At 36.9% G+C, this 11,195-nt stretch overlaps 1 protein-coding gene across 4 annotated transcripts in view; it reads right to left on the reverse strand.

The window, feature by feature from the left end:
* The window catches only part of LOC107703515 (cell adhesion molecule 1-like), a 345,884-nt gene that overhangs the window by 58,609 nt on the left and 276,080 nt on the right, over positions 1 to 11,195 (reverse strand). For all 4 annotated transcript variants that reach the window (XM_016506153.1, XM_016506155.1, XM_016506154.1 and 1 more), the window contains 3 exons: positions 7,516 to 7,668; positions 5,098 to 5,235; positions 681 to 839 (listed from right to left, as the gene is read on the reverse strand). In XM_016506153.1, coding sequence (XP_016361639.1) covers positions 681 to 839; positions 5,098 to 5,235; positions 7,516 to 7,668 — 450 coding nt within the window. The remainder of the gene's footprint in view (positions 1 to 680; positions 840 to 5,097; positions 5,236 to 7,515; positions 7,669 to 11,195) is intronic.

An 11,195-nucleotide genomic window follows, 5' to 3' on the forward strand; every position in this document is an offset into this window, starting at 1 on the left:
CGAGTGGACAAGCAGAAGCCCACAAATTGTGATAAACTCCGAGAACTAATAAGGCAAGAATGGATCGCCATCAGTAAGGATTTGGCCCAGAAGCTAATATCCAGCATGCCAGAGCGAATTGCAGAAGTTATGAAAAACAAGGGTCAACACTGTAAATATTGACTCATTATATTTTTTGCCAATAAAAGCCTTTAAATCTTATGATATGCTTATCATGGTTTTTCAGTATACCATAGAAACGTGGAAAAATAATCTACAAATACTGAAGCAGCAAACTTTGCAAAACACAAAATTTATGTCACTGCCAAAAGTTTTGGCCATGACTGTATATAAAATAATAATTAGTAATTCCACACCTATATTAAAAATGTCATGTCCTTTGCTCACTCACACTGTAGTTCAGAAAATAAATAAATAAAATAAACAATAAAAACACCTTAATCTTCACAAAGATATAAATGTAAATATACTTACATTAATATCTGCACAATATATTTTAGTTCAATGATAGTAATTCTATATCTGTATATTAAAATGCTGCCAAGCTGTCCACTCACAACGTACTTCAAAAATAATACTAAAATTAAAATTAATTAAAAATAAAAAACTTTATCTATCCAAACATATTGTCAGACTCTGTTCCATGTTTTGTCTGTGTCTTGCTCCCCAGGTGCACTCACATTGTACTTCCAGGTACTTCTGCGTCTGGAAGTCCTTGACCGCTGGATGGTCGACAATGCAAACCACAGGAACTCCGTCATCCTCTCTCATGACGGTAAGCCTCAGCCAGCTAGTCACAGTGAACATCCTGTCATACGTGGCCTCCACTTTAGATTTGCCTGTGAGAGACAGAAACCAATCAGAGACATAGAATTTAAAACAAATCGCTTTCATTATCATTTCTGTCAAGAAACCATGGGTGGCTAAATGTACTGAAGGCCACAGTATTCTCTACATCTTGTGAGCCAAATAACAAAGTAGATCCCCTAATGACTTGCACATATGTGACATATGGAGGCTCACTGTAGCTTACCGATGACATGTGTACAGTAAACGCCCCCCTGCAGCTTCACCTAAATTGTGACCATATGAGAGGGGACATGTGGCTTAAAAACAGCCCCAAATCACTTCCTTTCGAGGCTTGTTATGCAGCTGTCACTCATTGGCAACTATGTGGGCTGTGATGGTGTGTTTGTGCTTTATGAAGTGAGCTATAATGGCTGTAGTGGATGCCTCTGACCCTCAGCCCTCCTTCAGCAGCATCAAGTGGGCATGAAGAACACAAAAGACTCAGAATCATTGTGTGGCTCTAGACAATAGCCTCGCAGCACTGCATAGACCTCCATCACTCAATTACTGCTCTGGCCTTGTGAACAGAAACAGGTGTGGGTGGAAAGAGAGAAAGGAGGAGACACGGGGTGAGCGAGAACGTAAGAGAGAGAGGACCTATTGTCCTGTTTGTGTTTTTGTAAAAAAAAAATCCACTTGATCATTAAAAAAATGAATTAGATGTTGTAGCGACAGGCTAAAAGAAAAGAAACAGAAAAATGTGAGTTTGATGGAAGGTACCACCAATGTCAATTTATTATAAATAGAATATAAATATAAAATCATATTCCAAACCTGTATGACTTAATTTATTTTGTGGAACATAATAGAATATATTTTTGTACATATAAAGCTGTTTTGGGCCCCATTCAATTTCATCACATAGATAAAACCAGTTCTTCATTCTTTAAAATACTGTAGCTTTTGCTTGAGACGGTTTGGAACGACATGGTGGTGGATAAATCATTAAAAAAAAATTTTTTTCTATGAACTATCCCTTTAATCAATTTTAATATAGTTTAAATCACGTTTTAAACTATATTAAAAATGAAAACAGTTTTTTTTTGATTGATTGATAACATTGATAACTAGAGCTGTGTTATCAATGTTATCAATAACACATAATGCTAAATTTACCATAAATCCTAAAAATGCCCGGGAATTTGAACTACTGTGTGAAAATCTGGACATCTCAATACTCCAGACCATTTTTTTTTCTGACAATTCCTTGTCTTGAGCATTCATTCGTTCTGCATTCAGCATTATCAGCAGTGAATGGATATTCAGACAATCATATCTCAGAAAAATGAAGACACAGAGCTCATTGAGAGCCCAGAGGCACGTCTACATTCTCCCTTACAATGCCACAGTCACTGCTGATAAAGAGATAATCACAGGTCAATCACTGTCATTCAGACATTTCTTCATTTCAATAACATCTCCCTTTTTGAAATGCAAAGGAGCTCTGATTAGTTCCGATCTGCAGCGATACAGTGGGCTGAATATCAAAAGACATCCTGTCCCTATTGAATTCACGGTTTCTTCACATTTTTCGCTCTCTATAATTCACCCTCCCCTTTTTTCCCTATTATCCAACACCTTCCAATGGAAAGTCACTCCCTGGAAGAGGGCAGTCTGGAGATCTGGGGCCAAATGAGTATTTAGCAAACTTCCTTAGAGCCATTAAAATTTTTGAATCGTGCCATTGTGTTTCAGCTGAGCTTAGTGGGCTAATTGAAATGAGATTATATTTTTAAGCAATGACACAATGAGCAGGCCAGACGTGTTCTGACAGGAGGAAATTAACAACTCATTGTTTCCCAACGTTCATTCAGCTAGACTTATGAGTCAGGTGTGTGTCAACAATGGAGCAGGATGTAAAACAGATGTACTAAACGCAGCACAAAACATGGATAAGACTGGGGAGGTTGTGCATGTGTGAGTGTGAGGGGAGAATGAGGTGGTACATCATGGGGGCGACTGAGTTTACATTCCGGGGCTGTATGGGTGTAACCTTTAAATGATATTTAAAAAAGCCTGATTATCCTAGAGGTAATTAGGCTGAATGATGAGGACATTTAATTAAAAATAAATCTGAAGGCGCAGGGGCCAAAAGCAATTTCCAGCCAGTGAGTGCCGGCGTTGCACCGCCTGTGTCAGGAAAGGGGTCCCTCGCATTCTTCAATCGCTTTCTCTTCCTCCATTCAAACCATTCCGTTATACAAGAACAGAATATTCATGTCCTGCTGTCCATCTCACTGAGGCAAACTCGTTCATCTTTAGCGCTACAACTGTCCAACTGTCCAATAATATATTGATGTTACATAAAAACAAAACACCCAGTGACAAATGAACAGAACAACGCTGAATAATAGCTGCCGAAACTCCCAGTGGAGAGAAACGGAGACCCCTGACTGAGCTTATCGCTAATTACCAAATGAATGCATCCATCCAGGACTACAATTTAGCCGTCTCATTTTGGCTAGCTGTTATTAGGACAGCTTATATGCAGTAATTTGTACATATGCAAATTGCCTGTGTCTAGACGGCTGTGGGTTAAAGGTACGGCCTCTCGCTAACCCATACGGAGCCATGATGGAAAACAAGCCAAGCTTCTGTGAGGAGTATTCAGGTAAGCAGAAGATGAAAAGGAGGTGGTGACTTATGACTTAAGATTTCCCAAGATCAACTTTAGACTACAGATTGTAGAGAAGAGGTATATCAAATGATACATTTACACACTACCGATCAAAAGTTTGGACACGCTTGAATGAACTTGTATTTTTCATGAATTGATTAATAAAACTAAACGGAATTATAAATGGACAGGTTGGCAAGTTTAAAAAAGGTCAAAAAATATGTTTTAAAAAACTGATTTCACAATTTGTCAATACATAGTTTTCATACTACCATTTCATTCATTTCATGGTCTTAATGACCCTTATTCTAATGTGGAAAATAGGACAAAAAATAGGAAAAAAAAAAACTATCTACTAAATACTATAAAATGTACTATTCAAAAGTTTTGGGTTGTTAAGATTATCTTGTGCTTACCAGGGCTGCATTTATTTGATAAAAAATACAGTAAAAATGGTAATAATGTGAAATATTATCAGTTTAAAATAAATGTTTTCTATTTTAATATGTGATGGCAATGCTACTACTACAATCTTCAGTGTTACATGATCCTTCAGAAATCATTATAATATGCTGATATTATTATTAGTGTTGAAAACAGTTGTGCTGCTTAATACTTTTGTGAGAACCGTGATGTTTCTTTTCAGGATTCATTGATGATAATTTATATAAAATAACTTTTGTTTTGTAACATTATAAATGTCTTTCCTGTCACTTGATGAATTTAATGTGTCTTTGCTGAATAAAATCAATTTCTTAAAAAAAATAAATAATAAAAAATACTGTTCCCAAACTTTTAAATGGTAGTCTACATTAATTACCTGCAAAGCATTATATAAATGTAACAATGTTTGTTTCTGGTATTAATGAAAGCTGTTATTAAAGGGTTACTCCACCCCAAAATGAAAATTTTGTCATTAATCACTTACCCCCATGTTGTTCCAAACCCGTAAAAGCTTCGTTCATCTTCGGAACATAATTTAAGATATTTTGGATGAAAACCGGGAGGCTTGTGACTGTCCCATTGACTGCCAAGTAAATAACATTGTCAAGGCCCAGAAAAGTATGAAAGACATCATCAAAATAGTCCATCTGCCATCAGTGGTTCAATCTAAATTTTATGAAGCGACGAGAATACTTTTTGTACGCAAAGAAAACAAAAATAACGACTTTATTCAACAATTCGTCTCCTCGTCTGAATAAAGTCGCTATTTTTGTTTTCTTTGCGTACAAAAAGTATTCTCGTCGCTTCATAAAATTCAGGTTGAACCACTGATGGCAGATGGACTATTTTGACGATGTCTTTCATACTTTTCTGGGCTTTGACAGTGTTATTTACTTGGCAGTCAATGAGACAGTCACAAGCCTCCCGGTTTTCATCCAAAATATCTTAAACTGTGTTCCGAAGACGAATGAACCTTTTATGGGTTTGGAACGACATGGGGGTAAGTGATTTATGACAAAATTTTCATTTTGGGGTGGAGTAACCCTTTAAGTGTTTGTCTTTTTAATACATAAAGTCTCAGATGACAGTGCTCTGGGAAAAACTCACTCTGTGGGATGCCAGGCAAAGTGAAAACAAACCTGTAAACACCTGGTTTGTTTGTGTGTACGCAATGCGACTTGACCCACCCTGTAGCTCTTTGTCTCCTTTCATCCATCTGATCGTTGCAGCGGGTTTGCTGCCCATGGAGGTGCAGGTTATCTCTGTCTCGTTACCCTCTCTGACGATGTCCTCACGGGACTCTATGATTGGGTTTCCTGGTGGAACTGAGAGAGGATAGACAGATTTTTCAAGGCGGTCTGTAAATCAAGCACCACTAGAGTCACATTTAGTCCATAGTGCACTGATAGCCAACACAGATGCTAACACTGAGGGATGGACACGTCATAGAAGATAAAGAGGTGAGTGTATTCATTCTCTTTTACAAAAGACATAAAAGAGTGTACCCTGACAAAGTATCTACTCTGATGAGACACGGATAACTACACCGTGAATAATGGCGAACCATCTTGTGTAACAGAAAGCAACACATCCAGTAGACTGGAATAAATCTGCTAGAACATTGTACACTGACCTGAATAATTGGGAATGTTCATAGGCATATTGTAACACATCTCTAAAGGCTTTCCTTTTCATTTTGGTGCTCAGTTGGATATACCGTGATAACAGTGTTTTCAAAAGACATGCTCACTTTCAGTGGTCCTTACTTCCAGGAGGTTCACAATGCCTAAAATGCTTACCTGAAAAGGTCACCGAAATCCTAGGCTTCTAGCAATCTGGCATAAATGTGTGGCATCTTTTGGACAGGGTATTTCAGGTTTATTGTTCTCCCCGAGCAGCAGGGTTCCATTCAAGCATTCTGCTTCAACTCGGTCGTCTAAAGCTGTGAAGCCAGCCACTCAAACGCATTCAGCGTGCTCTCTACAATCCCACTCCCTCAATACCCACCCCGCACTAAACTCTGCTCTCAAAACGGAATAATCACTTTTAAGTGTGGGTGATTTTTCCATGCAGTTATGTCAAGACGCAGAACGCAGCAAAGCGTTCACATGTACACAAAGACACACACACACAAACACATATACAATAATTCCATTGAATGGCTCCACCATGCAGCTGAGTCCTCAAAGGAAGTAGCAGGTGAAGTGTTTGTTGAGTTTTTAGAGGGCTTTCAGCAGCCCCTCCAAACAGCAGTGAAAGCGTGTGTGCGTACATGTGGTGTAAAGGCTCCCTTCTGAAATATGAATGACTCGGCGCTCAGGATCTGACTTGGCCACGTCTCTGGCATTCTGTTAGGCGAAGATGAATGGCTATATCTTGATTCTACACTGCTGCAGCATCTCACAAAAGCTGCTCCACTCTGGTGATTGATCATAAAAGGATTTCTCAAGAAACAAAGAAGCCCTACGTGTGTGTGTCTGTGGGTGTTTATGCGCCAAGTGCCTTATGGGAAATCTGACAGTCAAAACAACAGGTTCAGGTTTGTCTAATCCAGAGGTTTCAACCTTGGGGTCATGACCACATGTGGGAAGATTTTATATTCTATATATAAATATGTTCTATAGTCTAATATATATATATATATATATATATATATACAGTATGTGTGTGTGTGTGTGTGTGTGTGTGTGTATCAAGAAAAATTCCCTTGCTCTCATTCAAGAACAAACTCCAGCATATTCAGTTGCCAGACACTACTGGAACTTCAAATAGAACTGGGTTCTATGGTCAGATGGAGAAAAAAAAAAGCTTTCTGGCAGCAAACACACAAGATGGGTTTGGTGCACACTAAGATAAAAAAAAAGTACCCCATGCCTACGGTTAAAAATACTGCTGGATCTTTAATGTTGTGGGCCTGTTTTTCTGCTGGAGGTCCTGGACAGCTTGTTCAGATACATGGATTTTATCAAATGCCAACAGATAAAAAAAATCAAGCTAGTCCGTAGCAGTTTGGGTTCACAATGCATGTTTTTAGAGAATTTTATCAATATCTGAGAACGAACTGTACTCAGACCACCTCCCGAGATGGTCTTGGCTCGGTTCGCTTTAAAGGGTCTGAGATCGTTTGGAGCGTTCACATATGGGCCAAAAATTCAGCAAACCGTGCTCAGACCCCTTTAAAAGGACCAAGTTTGAAAACACTTAAAAAAATCTATTGTTTTATCTTGATAAAAGGTTGAACTTTTATTAAAAAAAAAAAAGAAAGATCAAAAGGATAAACAATGCAGATTTATTTTCACAGCCATATATTAAAGTCATAAGTTAGACCTACATTATGCTTAAAATATGAAATGTAGGCTACAACTTGACCTGGAGGCACAGGTGGAACAAAACACAGGTGTCTTGAGATGAGTTATTTTTAGAGCTGAACTACTTTTAACTTAACATGGTGTCTTAGAGTATATTATAATAATAATTTATACAATTTTATAACATTTATAAAAATATAAAACAATAATGAAATAAAACCCAGACTAAATACTAAAAAATATAAATGACTGTGTGTGTATTGTATATTGTGTACATGCATGCATGAGTGTTCATACTTAGCACAGTGATGTCGGCGTAGGCTTCCTGTGGGGGGTCTGTATAGAGCTGGCACACGTATCTTCCCTCGTCTGAGAGAGACACGTTGGATAACGACACACGCAGCTCGTTGTCTGAGAAATTGACCAGCTGGAATCGAGCATCCTTCAGGGCTGGAGAGTCGATAGAGAAAGAGAGCAGATGATAGAATGAAAAGACACATTTTCACACTCCGCTTCCACTGCAAGCAACAACAGAAACATGTAGGAGATAATTAGAAGTATTTTTTCCCCATCTGAAGGCTAGACTGTTTTTCCATTGAAGCAAATAAAGGCAACCATATGCTTCTTTAAGCTATTGCTTATAACTTATAACCACGGGAGCTTAACAAATGTGCAGGCTACAATATATTCTTCAGATTAGTTGAAATGTGCTCCATGGGAATAACTAAAGTGATTAAGATTGCTTCACACTCAGGACCATAGGTGCATCTATTTCTGGCATCGTCTGACCTGAGCATTGTATCACTGGGGTTTGAAACAGGAACAGTAGCCATGGGACATGCCACGTTAGACCACTGTGACAACCTTTTCATTTCGACACCTAAGAGAAAAAGTTCTTGACTTGTGTTGAGCATGTACAGTATGTGGGTGTTTCATGGACACTTTTGTCTCTGCAGACTTTTAGCAAATACACACCATTAAAATACACTAAATTTGACTAACAATGTCCACCAGTGAAAATACATGCAAATGCGTAACTGGTTTGATAACATTCTGTGCATGGTGGAAATTACATTTTTGGAATAAAATAACTTCTTTGTCTTGCTATATATATATATATATACATATCATGGGCGATCAGTCCAGAAGGGGGCACGGGTGGTAATGCAACGCTAACCGTCACAACAGGAAAGAGCAGAAGAAGAGATGATCTACGCACCAACCCCAAACAACAATGGCGAGTTCAGGTGGCATGCAAGGGCTCAAAGAACTGCCTGCTTGTTTTAAATGAGCAATGTGTGAAAGTTTCGGGTTCTAGAGATGCACTGGTCAACTGGCTATGAATTGGAACCGGTTTTTAGTTTTATTTTGGCTGATCTGTATTCCATAATTGCACACAAACTGCGTTGCAATCATTTTCCAAAATGTAATTTGTGTGGAATTTTTTTAAGTCTGTAAAGAGGAGAAAATACTGTACCAGGCAGATCAAGCTCACTGTTCGCGATGCTCGAAATATAGAAAGACAAATATGTGGGGGTTTATATTAATGTATCTCTGAGAGGAACTGACCATCTTCAGAAATGTTTTGATGCCATTTTCTTTTCCTCTTACCTCCATATAATGCACATTAAAGTAGTGTTTAAAAGTGCAGCTGCTTTGTTTACAGCAGTAACCAAGGAAACTCTATATCGCTACTGTTCCATAAGCGCCACCTGCTGTCAGAGAATACATTTGCATTTTCATTCAGTCCGTCTGCTGTTTTTGTTTTGTGCAGGTGTCGTATGTAGCATAATTTCACAAATCTAAAGTCAGACCATTCTTGAAATTATACAATCTAATTCAAATAAAAAACAACTGCTCATGCTACATGCATGTAGCACTACTGTCTGTTCAAAATAAATGAAAAAAAAAAAAAAATACATTTCCTGTTGTACCGAACTCATATCGAACCGTGACCCCAAAACCGAGGTACTTACCGAACTGTGACTTCTGTGTACTAAGTCCCGTTCACATTAAGAACGATAACTATAAAGATAACTATATTAGCGTTCACATCAGAGGACAATATTGTCTGTTAATTGCAAGCGCACTCTCGTCTGCTGCTTTAAATTTTCGAGCTCGTCATAGCAGGATTGATTCTGATTGGCTGTAAAAAATTTTATCGTTCATCAGCTGGAAAAAATCGTTCTGAAAGTGATTCCAATTATATCGTTTCTCTGTGCCTTTATCGTTATAGCTGTGGTGTGGATGCTGCTATTCTTTAATATAGAGAATATCGTTATCCTTATAGTTATGGTCCTTGATGTGAACAGGCCTTTACACCCCTAATATATATATATATATATATATATATATATATATATATGTGTACAAAAATAAAACAACGCAAATATTACAAAATATGACATAAATAGCATATAAATCACTCGTTTTTCTAAATTAAAACTGTCCAACAGCTACACCAGCAGGTAAAGTTACAGCGGGAGTTCACGTTTCTCTCGCCTCCCCTGAGCCCATTGAGTTTTAACAGACCCCCTAAAGCGTGCGGTGGGTTTGGTGAGGGGTAATTGAGAATGAATCGGGAAAGTCACGTGAGAAGAGGCAATGCCTCCATCACGATATGATTGGATATAACTGGTTATGATCGGCTATGATTGGTTCATATAATAAATCCCGCCTCTTGTGTTTGCAAATCAGTCTGAATGACCAATATTATGGTGTTAATGGGAAGACTAATTAAAGAAAGCAAGTAAACAACTCACACACTTAGATATAACCACTTTGTCAAGTCAAACATGATCTGTGGGTTTTTTTAGTTAGCAATCAGCTCGTTCAAAGGTACATCTCCACGTCTGTGACCAGTGTTTACAGAGATGTGATGACTGATGATCCGAAAATAAGTTTATTATGAAAAAGAACAGTTGAACATCAGTTCATAAATAAAATATATAATTGTTTTAAAAATATATATTTTTTAAATCGTTACTGAGTTATTATGTTTGAATAAATGTAAAATGTTTAAAAACACTAAACTGATGAGATTTATACTTGGTTTTAGTATATAGTATAGCCTATGTATTGCATTGTTAATGTAAAAATACAATATATATTTTTATTCTGGTAGTGTAAGTAATGTTTATTTAACCAAGAAAATGAAAGCTGGCAGCCAATTGTAATTTGTATAAAATCAGAAAGGATGTTTGTGTGTGTGTGTGTTTTCATAGCTTGATGCATTTTCAAATATTTTTATGAGACACAGGGGTACAACAATAAATATATACACAAAAAGCCATTTGAAAAGTGACATTTGAATTCAATGATGAAGGCATGGCATGATAAAAGTTGTCAATATTAATTTCACATAATCAAATAATTTAAAAAATGACAATTGTTGACAATCTGTTATCTGGTAATCTGTTATCTTTTAATTTTATGAAAAAAAAGAAAGAAAGAAAGAAAGAAAGAAAGAAAGAAAGAAAGAAACATGATCTGTGGGTTTTTTTAGTTAGCAATCAGCTCGTTCAAAGGTACATCTCCACGTCTGTGACCAGTGTTTACAGAGATGTGATGACTGATGATCCGAAAATAAGTTTATTATGAAAAAGAACAGTTGAACATCAGTTCATAAATAAAATATATAATTGTTTTAAAAATATATATTTTTTAAATCGTTACTGAGTTATTATGTTTGAATAAATGTAAAATGTTTAAAAACACTAAACTGATGAGATTTATACTTGGTTTTAGTATATAGTATAGCCTATGTATTGCATTGTTAATGTAAAAATACAATATATATTTTTATTCTGGTAGTGTAAGTAATGTTTATTTAACCAAGAAAATGTGACTGGGACATAAATTTACATTTAATTAAAACAATAAAAAAATGAATAAAAACTTAAATGTGAGGACTTCTCATTTCCGAACACCACTGCACGTCTCTCTCTCTCTCTCTCTCTCTCTCTCTCTCTCTCTCT

This window comes from Sinocyclocheilus anshuiensis, unplaced genomic scaffold, assembly GCF_001515605.1.
Source record: "Sinocyclocheilus anshuiensis isolate Anshui unplaced genomic scaffold, SAMN03320099.WGS_v1.1 scaffold330, whole genome shotgun sequence".
NCBI classification, from domain to species: Eukaryota; Metazoa; Chordata; class Actinopteri; order Cypriniformes; family Cyprinidae; genus Sinocyclocheilus; species Sinocyclocheilus anshuiensis.